The sequence below is a fragment of the Grus americana genome, chromosome 15, assembly GCF_028858705.1.
Source record: "Grus americana isolate bGruAme1 chromosome 15, bGruAme1.mat, whole genome shotgun sequence".
Taxonomy (NCBI): domain Eukaryota; kingdom Metazoa; phylum Chordata; class Aves; order Gruiformes; family Gruidae; genus Grus; species Grus americana.
The window spans coordinates 817616-830571 of NC_072866.1; the positions used below are offsets into that span (position 1 = coordinate 817616).

Sequence of the window (12956 nt, forward strand, 5' to 3'; positions counted from 1 at the left end):
GACCTGGGAAAGCGGGATTGGTTTTAACTTGAGGCAGGTGATGGGCGAAGGGGGAAAGAGACGGGAGAAGTGCCGTTTTAAATGTTCCTTTGCCGCTCGCCTCCACGTCCCATGGCGGTGTCTGCGCTGACGTCAATGCGGTGCTGTTGATTCGCACCAGCTGAGGGGCTGGCACACGATCCTCCCCTTCAGAGTGGCTTTGACGTGGGGCGGCGAAGGGCTCGTGCTGGGATATATTCCTGCCCGCACTGCACAGCGTGCCGCTGGCTCTCCGCAGCAAGGCGAGGAGTGACGACCCTCTCAGGAGCGACAGCAGTCGGCCGGCAGACCCCACGTGGCTGCCCGCAGAGCCCCTGCCCTCACCCCAGCACCCAGGGACGGGGGGTCTGCTGCGCAGCCCGAGCCCCTCCATGCAGAGAGAAGGGGAGTGAGGTGGCTGCTAAAGGGGCATCAGCAACATGGGCCTCACCTTGTGATGGACTGCCAGCCTCGCACCTTGCTTGCTGCTGCTCGCTTGAAAGGGTTTGCGCCAGCTGCAATGCAGCTGTGAGCTCTCGCTGCCTTCCGCACTCTTCTCCCGGTGTTCTTCCCTCGGAAGCTGCGGGACTGGATTAACGCATTTAACTGCAGATGCTCGGGCCCTACAACCATCGGGTTGCCAACGCCGCGTGGAGGTGACTGCCTTCACGTGCCAAAGCTGATTTTACTGCCTTACAGAGCAATGAAGCCCAGAAAAACATTTCTATCTTGCACTTTGCTCCCACACATGCGATTTGTGTGTTAAGGTAACCTTCTACTGGGTGGAAGGCATCCCATTAAATGCTCCTGGGAAAGACGAGCCCAGCCCTTGAAATCAAGGCTAATCTGGGGGATGAAGGACCACTACACATCAAGCCGCAAGAAGGAAGAGAGTGATACGCAGTCAGCAGCAGTCATCTTTACTATGGACCACAGGAGATCAGAAAAATACCCTTGTTAACAAGAGACCTAATGGCTAACAAAATGTCATGCTATAGGACATACAAGAGAGGCCAAGCACAATCACCAGAACGAAACGGCAACCAAGGAGGAAAGGAAATCCCAGGGTGGTGCGCAGGGTGTTGCAGTAGGTGCCCTATAGCAAACCTCCAGTGGTGGTACCAACACAGCTGTGTGCACATCTGGGCGTGCACGAGGTGGCTGCGTGGGTTCCTTTTGCCTTTAAAACAAGTCAAAGGGTCTTCACCGCTTACACAACTCCCGTGTCTCTAGCACAATTATTATTTTTTTTTTCCCATGAAAAAAATAATAATACCATTTTGTTCCAAGAACTATGTGCAAGAATTATCTCTCCAGGTACAGTGAAAGGAGGGCAGATCGGAAAACACCCTTCTCAGTGCTGTCCTTGTGATTTGTGCCCTCTCCTCATTGACACCACAACCCTCCCCAGCAATCCTCTGCGGCTTTGCCTTCAGTGAATCCCTAACAAGGCTTTTCAGAAAAAGAAGAAAGAAAAAAAAAAGGTATTGCTGCTGCTTCTTGTAATATTTTTCCTCTCTCTCTCTCCCCCCATTTCCCCTTAAAAATGTTTACTTTCAAAAATTCCATTCCTGCAGAGATTCCTCCCAAGCTCTGAGGTCTCTGCACTCCACCCTCCTCTTCTGCAGTCAGAAAAACTGAGTCTCGATGTCTCTTTGGTTAAAAAAAAAAAAAATTTAAAAAAAAAATAACACAAACAAATAACACACAGCCCAGTATGATCCCATTCCACCCCGCGGACGCCTGATGAGAGGGTGTCTGTGGAAGAAGGAAGCATCAGAGACGAGCTGTCTGCTCTCTGGAAGCTGAGGTCCCCGCCCCGCCCGGCCGGTTCCCCTCCTCTCATACGGTGGTCGCTGGCCCGTATTGGAGCACCAGAGGGGACGTCTCCTTGATCCGGACGTAGAACCGCCCCTCGGGCCGGGAAGTTTGGAGGGACAGAGGCAAGAAGTCATCGGGAAGCCACTGCTCGCTCTCATCGGAGGCGAACACCAGTCCGAAGTGGTCCAGCTGCTCCTCACCGTAGCAGAAGGTGGCCGAGCTGCCCAGCACGCCGCGGGAGACATCGTTCATCTTGAGCACCACCAGCTTCACCACCTCCCCGGCGGAGGTCTGGCTGGTGATGTGCAGCTGCGGAAAGAGAAAGGTGGGAGAGATGGATGGTAAGGGGGAAGAACGAGGAGGAACTGGGGGCCAGAGGCAGCACACGGTGTGTCCTACAGCGGTGACCATTAGGGTGGAGGAACAGCCGCCCCAGCGAGCAAGCGGCCGCAGCCCGGTGCGGAGCCGCAGGCCCAGGGACGCCTGGCACACTGGGGCCTCAACTCACGCGCCGCTTTCTTGCCTCCACCGTGCTCCCTGTGTCCTTACAGCTCAACTCTTGCATGTGTCAGCTCCGCTCAGGCTGCCCCACCATCCCATTACCCGCGGCCGGGAAGGGCTCAGCCCCAGCCCTGCTCCCGGCACCACTGAGGCATCTGCGTCAGGTCCCTCTCGCGAGCCGGATCCAGACCAGCTGAACCACGGCAGCTCTGCCAAACTAGCGGTGCCGAGCTGAAACCTCTTTGGGAAGCAGCTACACTTCGTCCCATTCACAAGCTCAGGGCTCTCCCACCACAGGCTACCCTCACGCTCCCTCTCTGCTTCCTTGGGGGCTGCCCTCAGAATCCCAAATACGGCCGAGAAAACGAGCTCATCCGGGCCCTGGCTGCTAACGACCATCGGGAGCCCGCTACTTGACTTCAAAGGCCCTGCAGCGGGACATCCATCCTTGCCTGGGCAAGGCGACGGTTTCCTTTGGCACATCCGTACGGGCTTGTGGAGCACTGCGAGCAGTGCCCCGGCAGGGTGGTCCAAGCCCTCGGCCCACGTGAACCCTGCCAGCTCCAAACAATCATCGCAGGGCTCAGCTGATTTACGCCAGCCGAGGAGCCTTCCCTTTGAACTCGGCTTTCTTCGAGAAGAACATCGTAAAATGCTTTCAAGCAGGCGTGTCCAGAGCTTTGCAACTTCAAAAGCCACGTGGGCAGCCCGCCAGGAACCTGAGGGCTGCGCTTCAGTTGCACAGAAATCTAGGTTAATTTCTCAAATGGAAAATAAATACTGCGAGTGAGATGCCCCTCTGCTTCTAACATCCCTGCTGGGTGCAGAGAAACGGGCTATCGAAACTCCCCAGCAATAAAACCCATCAGCCCTTCCTCTGCCATCCGGGCGGGCAGCGCTTGGGCTGCTCCGTCAGCTGCCGCTCTGGGCACCAGCAGTGTCGGAAGGGAGATTTCAATGGGGAAAGGACCTTCATGGCTGGGAGCAAAGGAGGTGGAGCTGCCCAAGATGGGTGCCCTGGGGGATCTCCTCCATGGGGGATCCCACCCAGAGCAGGTGAGGAAGGAACCAGGTCGCACAGCGGCTCCGGTGGAGCCTGATGCCGCAGCGAGGAGGCAGCTCTGCCTGCTCACCATCACGGGCTGGAGACGAGCGGCTCTTGCTCTCCCCTCCCCGAAGGCACACGGGGCTGGAGGGAGGGGAGCAGAGACCGGGGAGGGACAGGGATGGGGCAGGGGGTGACGGCTGGATTTTGGCCAGGGGCCTGATGTGTTTGAACACCAGGACGTGGCGATGGAAATCCATCAGTGTGATGGTTGCTCACTCCCTGCTCGCCCTAGCTGGCGCTAACCCACTGTCAGCTGCCGAACCATGGGCTGAGAGCTGAACCACGGCTCCACTGCCTTGCCCCCCAGAAATACCTGGCCTGTGGCCCTGGCTCGCCCCCTCCGCAGCAGCAGCTATCGCTCCCGCAGAGCCACGCGTCCCGTCCTGCGCTGCCGGGAGCCTCATCACTACTGCAGGGACAACGGGGCGGGAGTGCGGCAGGTCTCCCGGGGACCTCATGCCCGGACGGTGGAGGATGGAGAGGGCAGTGCCAGGTGAGGGGCACGCGAGCCCCCGCTGCCTGCCTCCCCATCCTGCCAGCCCTTTCCATCTGGGCACGGCAGAGCCACAGCACTGCCCTTTGCAGGCTCCGGTACCTTCACACTGGTCTCTTTGGAGAGTCCGGTTTCGTACTGAGGGCAGACCCGCAAGGTGACGGAGCCCGGCTTCTTCCCTCGGTCGGCCAAGCACCCGGGCTGCTCCGGCTGCTCCTGGAAGCTCTGAGTCCACTCGGCTGAGCGCGTTCGGAAGACGGGCTCAGAGCCCTGCCCGCCCCGGCTGCGCTCAGGGCTGGGTGTCGAGCCAGTCCCCAGCCTGAGCTGGCTGCAGTGGCCCGCGGTCCTGCTCTCCGTCGGGGAGCTGTCGACGGAGCCGGGGCAGGACTTTCTGGCCACCTGGCAGACCGGTTTGGGGAAGTCCAGGCTGCTGGTTCGAACGCAGTACGCCTGCCGCTTCTCCGTGATGCGCAGCAGCTCTATCTGTCGGCTGGGCAGGACGAAGTCGCTGTCGTAGAGCTCAGGGGGCGGCCGGGGCTCCTCCGGCGGTGGAGGCGGTGGTGGCGGGGCCTTGAGCTCGTGGGTCTGCAGGACGTCCGGGGCACTGTCCCGGAGGGTGCGGGCGACTCTCCTGCTGCAGCACTCGGGCCCCGAGGAGTACACCAGGTCGAGCTCCTTGGGGCTCTGCGCCCTGCTGGAGTCGTAGTCGCTGTCAGTGGCCAGGAACACCTCCGAGGAGCCCTCCTCGTCCGACAGCCCGTGCGAGTCTGCGAGGGGCGTAAGAGAAGTGAAGAGCGGCTCAGCCTTGCTGGAGGCAACCCCGCTGAGCGTTCACACCAGATGGAGTCCAAAGAAGCCCCTGAGCATCTACGCCCCTACCGTACACCCGTGCTGTGCTCGCTGAGGTGCTGGCAGAGCAGGTCCTGCCCCAACCGAGACGGACTGCCCTGCCCGTACTCCTGATGTCAGCCCTGCCTGCACCCCCACGGTGCAGCCCTCCCGTCCCCCCGAGCATGGGCAGCCCCCCGAGTGCACGAGGCAGGAGCTTTGCAAAGCCGGGTCCTTACCGGAGTTGAGCTTACGGCTGGTCTCTGGCGAGGGCGCCGGGGAGGGAAGGTAGTCGAGGTGGGACGAGGTGGATCGGGTTTTCTCCTTCATTGCACCACCGGCCTCGCTGAGGAAGCCGCTGAGAGACACCCCGCAGGAGGGCTGCTTGTACCGGGCGTGCTGCAGGGCATCCATAATCCAGCGCATCTCACGCCAGATCTCCTCCATTTGCTGCCAAAATAGGAAACGAAGGATTCCTTTCAAAAAGCAAGCAACAGCAACAAAAAAGCCCTGCAGCAAAACACAGGCTCTGCCCACACAACTTCCCAAGAGTCAGAGCTTCAGGAAAATCCCTGAGTCGGAAAATCCCTGAGTCAGGAAAACCCACGGAAGTGCTCTCAGGTGGAGGATGCTGCTTCGACCACCAGCAGCTGCCAGTTCAGCAGGACCCACCTGCTGCAGGCAGGGGTGCTGGGAAAGGGGGTAGCGTGGGGTGCTCCTTCTCATGTCCATCCCAAAATACACTTCCAGCCCCTTTTCTAGCAAGGTGGGGACCTGCAGAGCAGGAGTCTCCGGCTGTCTAATTGGGATTTTTCATGTGATCATCGCAGCAAGAAGTTGCTGGACAAAGCCCTGCCTGCTGCTGCCCGTCTGCTGTGTCAGAGAAACCCCACGGGTGTCACAGCCACCAAGAGCAGCGAACAGCCCCGGTGGGGATGCTCCAGGCAAGACTGTCCTGGCCACGTCCCGTGGGCACCATCGAGCCTGGCTCCCTCCCAGTGCGCTCCCACTCCACGTACCTGGATGTAGTCCTGAACCTGCTGGTGCCTCTGCTTCGCGGTGGAGAGCTCGGCGTCGGAGAAGGCCTCCCTGAGGCTCTGCTGAGAGAGGAGCGACTCCAGCTCCAGGAGGGCGGACACCTGGCAGTACTGGGTGATGAACTCCCGGTCATACGTGAAGAAGTGGACTGGGAAGGGAATGAAAAACATCAGGTCCCTTGTTGTGGATGCCCTACGGGCTTCTCCACACTCACCCAACACAGGGAGGAGGTAATACTCTCCTCTAGCCCACCTGGAGAGCCCTCAGCATCCCCCTCCATCCCTCCTCTCCTGGGGGAGGTAAGTGAGCTCCAGCCCACCTCTCTGCCCATCCCAGCTCTCGAGATGTCTCAGAGGGCAAGGAGACTGGCGAGGATGGCTTTTGGCATTCCCCCTCCTCACCTAGCTCAAAGATCTGCAGCGGCAGTGTGAGGAAGCCGGAGCGAGGGGTGTAGGGGTTGTTCTGGCCCGGAGCAGTGCAGACGTCGTCCGACGGAGGCAGCAGCAGCAGGAAGGAGACCTGGCCCCCAAAGTCCAGCACCTCTTGGCTGTACAGGCGGAAATCTTTGGCCTGCAAGAAGACACTGCAGGTAACAGCTGCAAGCGTCACCACTACAGCATCCGCTGTCTGAGGCCCAAACACTGCTGGGTGTGGGAGAAGGGGCTTCGAGCACGTCTACTCCTGATGGGCCCTCTGCATCGGCAGAGGAGTCCTCAGGGACCACCGGCAGCCAAGGGACACTGCTGCTCCAGCACACGGCCAGAGGGTCCTTGCTTTTGGCACAATCTGCACACCTCCCTTTCTCCCTTATTTCTCCTAAAAGTCCCCAAACTACTGGTGCCAGTCACTACGGCAGGGTCTCAAAGAAGAAGTGGCACCAGCGATGGTCTCAGCCCTGCTCACAGAGCTGCCCCCATGGCTGCCTGGCCAGAAGCACGTGCCTGGCACCGGGGCTGGTGGGCACCTTCCCAGCAAACACTCGACACGGTGGAGGAGGGATTACTCCCCATGGAGTCTGGCCCAGGGGGCTGCAGCTCCATCCCACCACTGGCCAGGGACCATCCTGCTTTGGAGGGGCAGAGTTGGGCTGCTCTCGTGCTGCAAGGGCTGAGCCCAGGACCAAACCACACGGCAGGCAATAACGCAAACCCAGATTCACCATCCTTGTTTTGGAGGTACAGGGGAGGGTAAGACAAACAGCTCCTGTGGACACTGTCCCCCAGCAGGCAGACGTTTCAGATGCTGGTTGTCCACCACTTGCCTTCTATTTGCACAGGACTAAAATCCAATTGAAGCATCAGGCCCCCAAAGAGGGACCGGGGCGGTGGTACCCTCGTGCTGCATGGCTTCTTCCCTTTCCTCCTCCCCAGACATCGGCACCTGCCTGTACCTCTTGCAATGGGATGTTGACCAGGGTCATCAGCTCCTTGATGGCCACTTGGAGCTCCTGAAACAAGTGGTTCTGGGACGTCTCAGCCTCTGGCTCTGCAGGAACGGGCTCCTCCATGCTGGCCATCTTCTGCAGCCATTCCCACTCCTCCCTGGAGAAGGGAGACATGGACACATGCAGGAGGGAACAGCTTGGGGTGGACCTGGACGCGCAGTCACTACGAGAGCTTGTTTGCTCGGCTGTTCCTCGCCCCGACAGTGCAGCACCCCGAGAGATGCGGGAGCTGCAGAGGTAGAGGGGGACCGTGGTTTGCTCCAGCTCCAGGCTGCACTGCATGGCAGACAGCGGGGCTGAGGGGGTGTATGGTGCTGCTGCCAGGAGCCTGAGAGCAGAAGCAGGAGGCAATGGGTGCTCTCAGGCTGGATGGGACAGAGGAGCCTGGCTGCCCCAGGGGAGCTGCCCTGCAAGCCTCACCTGGATATGTTGGGGTTGGAGCGAATCTTGACGTGGCACAGGATGTTGGGGAGCTGCTCCGGCACCAGCACTCGGATCTGATCCACGGCGCTGCAGAGCTTCAAGTAGCCCAGGTAGAGGCCCGGGGAGAGGGCATGGCTGCTCCGCTGGTGGTAAGCCAGCTTGTCCTGAGGAGAAAGGCACTGCTGGACTGAGCAAACCCTCACAGTGGGGCTCTCTCCCACCCTCGTGTCGGGTGCCACGGTACAGCCAGCCCGGCCAGCAGAAGGGGAGCGGCAGAGCAGGTACAATCCGGTGCTGCCAGGATGAATCCAGGACCAGCCTGAAGCCTCCCCCCAAAGCAACAGGGTTTTTGCAGGCTGCTTGGGTTCTGTTCCCCCTCTGCCTGCACTCAGGACCAAACCCTCGGTGGCCTGGGCTCTGCCGTGGCCCTTTCAGCCCAAGGGGGAGCAGGGAGTGCTGGTCTCGCAATGTTGCCCACTGCAATCCCCTGCCGCGATGGCGCCGGTGCAGCACCTGGACGGAGATCAGCAGTGTGTCCAGAGCGGTGGGCTCCTCCGGGGAGGACACGGACTTGCGGCTGGTCTGCAGCTTGCAGATGGGAACCCAACGGACGCTCTCAAAGGTCTGGTTGGTCTTCACCTCCTTCAGGGTGACGATGAGGATGTTGCCCTGTTTGTCTTTGACGGGCTCAAAGAAGACCTGCCCCAGGTCCTGGATGCCCAGCAGCCCCTGCGGGATGTGACAGGAGGGCAGAAGAAAGCAGTGGGTCAGGGGACATCCTTGAGGAACAGAGCTCTGTGGGTCTGGGCAGCTGGGACCTGGCTGGGGGTCTCCCCTCTGCCAGCTGGAAACCAGCCTGCCTGGCAAAGCACCACTGACAGCCTCCGGCCCTCTGCATGAGATTGCCACAAAGCCGACACTCCACTGCCCCACAACCGGCGTCCTGCTGGGGAGGACAAGGCAGGAGCACCCGGTCCTGCTGCTGACCAAGCCGTGGGCAGGACTGGCAGAGCCTGGGGTGTTCCTGGGTGTGGCCTCACAGTGCCCCCCAAAAAGTGCTCGTGTCCTCCTCACGCCTATCCTCACCTGCATTTGGGAGATGGCCAGCAGCATCTTGAAGCGCGTCTGCAGGATGCAGGAGCAGGACGACTGGGAGACGGTGACGCACTGTCGCAGCCAGAGGATCTCGTCCCACATGCACGACACCTGCAGCACACCAAAGGGCCGTCACCACTGCCCACCGCTGCCTGTGGCTGGTTCACACAAAGACGTTTTCGGGAAATCCATTCGCCTTTCTGTCTGAGCTGGGTTGGGCACGGGCACGTGTCACCTCTCAGCAGGGCTGCGGCTTCCTATGCCACAGGCACCCCGAGATGCCTCCAGAGACTGTACCCGAGGGAAGCACCATGCTGCGTCCGCTCAGATACTGTCTTCATCTAGGACTGAGATCTTCTTAAGTTTGAGTAGAAGACAGCCAAGAGAAGGAGGGAGAAGACAGACTTCTCCCTCAGTAGATAAGGACCATCCAGCAAAGGACGTTGGCCCTGAGCTGCCCACCTGCCCTTCCAGTAAGCCGACGGACAGCAGAGGACCAGGGAGCAGCACCCTGCGCGTCCTGCTCTGCACAACAGAGGCAAAGCTGCCGCGGCAGGATGCTGCAGTGAAGCGGTTAAACAGCCGAGAAGCCGCTGGCATCTCTGCGGAGAGGCAGCGCCCACCCGCTGCGGCACGCAGCTCGCCCAGCACAGCACCGGCCCATCGCCCACCTTCGGGCTTCCAGGGGCTGGGGGGGAAATGCTGTTCCCCAGCCGTTTCTCGGTCCGTGTGAACCCCAGCGAACGGTAAGCCTGCGGCTGCCTGCGCTGCCAAGCCCCAGTGCCCGGGGCGGAGGGGAAGCTGCTGCCAGGCAAAGGCAGCGGCGGGGCGCGGTGCCCTCTTGGCTCACCCCGGCACTCCCCGGCTGCGACCGGCTCTCGGCATCGCTCTGCCCTGCAGAGTGCACGAGGCCAGTGGCACAGCGGAGGTCCTGGAGACAATGCCAGGAAGCCCAGGAGCTGCCAGATGCGTCTGGTGCGAGTAGCTGGACCAGCTCATGCTACTTTGTGCACATGGGGTGTCCCCCGGTGCTGCTCCCAGCCCCGAATCAGACCCAGCCAGCCCCGGCGAGAGCTCCGCAGTGCCCCACGCACGATGGGCACTGCTGCCTGCGTGGGAAGCTGCTGCAATGAAGGCACTCTGCAGATTGTGACACCCCTGGAGAACACAGTGTCCGGGGTGGTGGCCATCATCTCAGCAGCGTCTGGGGCGGTGGCCAGGCAGACAGATTTGTTCAGGAGACACACTGCCGCCATGCCCCAGCGCACAGCAGGGTCCCTGAGCCACCCACCTTGGTGAACCAGAGGAAATCCTGCATGAGCAGGCAGGAGTAGGTGTCATCAATCTCCACCACGGGGATCTGGTCTTCATGGGTCACCAGGATGTTGTCGTCCTTGTAGAAGATGGCTGTCAGGTAGAGGCCCCTGCACGGGAGGTACAACAGACTTCAGTGTCACCCCGAGCTGCCCCCTTCATTTCCCAAAGGGTCTCTCTCCAGGTCTCCGCTCCTCTCCAACAGCCCCTGGCAGAAGTGGCACATGGCCAGCACAGGAGCAGGAGCAGGAACCCAACGGTGCCAGCAAGGCGAGCCTGGCCAACGCCGCAGCTGATGCCGTGGCCCGTGCTCTGGCCAGCACAAGGGAGAGCGATGGGGCCAGGCCTGTGCAGGAGACACACCGGGGTGCCTGGAGGCCAGGCATGAAGATGGGTGGTGGGAGGGTGGTGGGTCTACAGGAGTGTTGGGTGATGCTCAGCGATGGTGCAGGGATCTGGGTATGGGCACAGCTTGGCCAGTCCAAATGGAAACAGCAAGGAGAAACGTTTGATTTCTGGGCAATGGGACTCGTCTCCACGGACACCACCAGCTCGCTCCAGGCAAGGACCCACCTCTGAGCACCCCCCCAGTCCCTGGCTTGTGCAGGCAGCTCCCAACTGTGCCCAGGACGGGCAGCCAGCCCCATGTCCCTGCTGGGAGATGGGCTCTCCACCACCCCCGCACATCAGCCTCTCACCGCTTCAGCGTCTTGAGAAACTTGCTGCCGGGGTGGAAGAGGTGCTTGAGGCTCTTGGAGACCGAGTGCTTCCTGCTCTGGGGCTGGTTCTTGCAGGGCTCTGGGGAGCAGAGAGCAGAGGATGCTGCAGCAGGAGACGAAGGGCCATGCCGGCAGCCCGTGGCACGGCATGTGAACCCGGTGAAAGGGCTCTGCCAAGGTCTCCACTGCCTGAGCTGTCTCCCTGCTATGCTCATCCATGGGACAGATCTGCTCCTGATGCCACCCCAGCCCCCCAGCCCATGTCACAACCCTGGGGGGCCTGGCTGGATCCCCCCACCCAGCCTCCCCGCAGTGCCATGCCGTGCACTCACCGTGGCAGACGCAGTGCTGGTGGACAGTCTTCACCTGGCCCAGCAGATGGTCCAGAGCTTCAGCTTGTCCCCTCCGCCGCGGAGCCCGGCCATCGTACTCCCGCCAGTCTGTGGGGACAGACCAGCATCACCCCCAGCACCCTGGGAGAAAGAGGGCTTCCCGTCCCCTCCTCCCCACGGCAGGTCACCCCACCTTTGTGTCCCACGTGGCACAGCATGGCACGGCAGCTGCCGTGGGTGCTGGGCACCACTGGGAGGGCTGGGCTTTGGGAGATCCCTGGTCCTGCACCCCTCTTTCCAGGAGCACCCTGACTCTGCACAGCACCCCACAGCCCCCCGGCCACCCCGCAGCATGACGGGGACACGGCAGAGGGAAACAACGAGGTCCTGTCTGTGGCTGCCACACTTCACCAGCCTTAAAAAATTCTTTCCAGTGTCTTCCTCCAGGTCTTCCCCGGAGCTGCAGCTTTCTCCGGGCGAATGCTGAGCGCTGGGCTCACCTCGGCAAACACATAAATAAGTTCTCCTGCCAGCTCCACCCGCTGAGACAGCAGCAGGACCAGGAGCGGGGCCGGGGACCTGCCAGAGCTTCTACGTTAGCTTTACATTAATTGCTTTAAACACCCCCTGTGTCCTGCCTGCTGCTGTTTTCCATGGAAAGTTCAGCTCTGTTAACTTTGGCTGGGGCTCGCCACTATTTTTAGGAGCTTTAAAAACACCCAGGGAGGTGCCTGACTATATTCTGCTGGGCCAGGGAGGGATCTTTACTGAAGGGAGAAATATTAATGGAGATAAAAATAAATAAAACCCACTCATGTCTGATTCACTTCAGCCGCACTCTATCGATGCCTTGTGGATCTCAGTCATGGGGAATGTGACCCGTGCGGGACGGCAAAGGGGCTTTAAAGTGGGTGCCAACCTGATGGGCACTTGCTGCCGGGACAGGGTAAAGCCAGGGCAATGGAGCGCATAGGTAGGCTCGCTATGTGCATTCATGTACGTGCAAATGTAATTTGGCATCTTTCCATCCCGGTGCTCTAAGTGCTTGTGTATCTGCAGCTAGAGCTGCGCGGGGTGCCTGCACGTCTCTGCCCCCATCGCGGCTCATGTGCTGTCAGACCCATACGCGGTGCGCTCACCGCTCACACGCAGCAGCACGCCGGGACCCTCGCTGCCTGCAAGCGTGGTGGCAGGGACTGTGCACCCACCGCCCTGCCGCCTGCTCCTGGGGACGGGCTCAGCCTCCCCAGGTGCGTATGGGGCTGCTCCTTACACATCCCACGGCGCTGAGCCCGCAGGACCGCTGTGCAGCGGAGACCCGTCTTGGGACCGGTAACGATGGGCAGAGGCCACCTCAGAGCCCGCTCAGCCCTGAACTTCACCCTTTGGGGCTGCTCCTTCCATTCAATGCTTCTGGGCTGTCTCCCGCAGCACCCTGGGGTGCCTTGTGTGACATTGGGTGGCTTTTGCCCCCCGCCTGCCGGGGTGCCAGCCGGGTGCTGACAGCCCAGACCTGGTCTCTGGTGGGGCTCGTGACCCCCGTCCCAGCTCGGTGCCAGGGAACGCAGGTCCCCAGGGCTGGGCTGGCTGGGTGGGAGCGTGTGGTGGCACAGGGAGGGCTCCAGGCCCGCTGCCACCCAGGACCAGGATGGCTCCGAGCCCTGGGGGGCATCCCACCGTGTCTCCCCTCAGCACATGCCGACGGGGGTTTTGCACAACGGGCCGCTCTGGGGCAGACGTCACTGAGGGGGTAAGGACTGACCCCTCCAATTACAAACCTCTGCTAAAACCCCAGAGGTGACTTTCCTTCCTGCAGAGGAGA

The 12956-nt window shown here is 61.0% G+C and overlaps 1 protein-coding gene across 18 annotated transcripts in view; it reads right to left on the bottom strand.

Annotated features, from left to right (window-relative positions):
- Window positions 1-922: 922 nt before the first annotated feature.
- LOC129213424 (ankyrin repeat and fibronectin type-III domain-containing protein 1-like) overlaps window positions 923-12956 on the bottom strand; it is a 249906-nt gene continuing 237872 nt past the window's right edge. For all 18 annotated transcript variants that reach the window (XM_054843419.1, XM_054843424.1, XM_054843418.1 and 15 more), the window contains 12 exons: window positions 11135-11242; window positions 10782-10881; window positions 10061-10193; window positions 8761-8880; window positions 8188-8403; window positions 7672-7838; window positions 7198-7348; window positions 6209-6377; window positions 5789-5955; window positions 5009-5219; window positions 4044-4708; window positions 923-2148 (listed from right to left, as the gene is read on the bottom strand). In XM_054843419.1, the coding sequence (XP_054699394.1) occupies window positions 1861-2148; window positions 4044-4708; window positions 5009-5219; window positions 5789-5955; window positions 6209-6377; window positions 7198-7348; window positions 7672-7838; window positions 8188-8403; window positions 8761-8880; window positions 10061-10193; window positions 10782-10881; window positions 11135-11242 (2495 nt within the window). In that variant the 3' untranslated portion in view covers window positions 923-1860. The remainder of the gene's footprint in view (window positions 2149-4043; window positions 4709-5008; window positions 5220-5788; window positions 5956-6208; window positions 6378-7197; window positions 7349-7671; window positions 7839-8187; window positions 8404-8760; window positions 8881-10060; window positions 10194-10781; window positions 10882-11134; window positions 11243-12956) is intronic.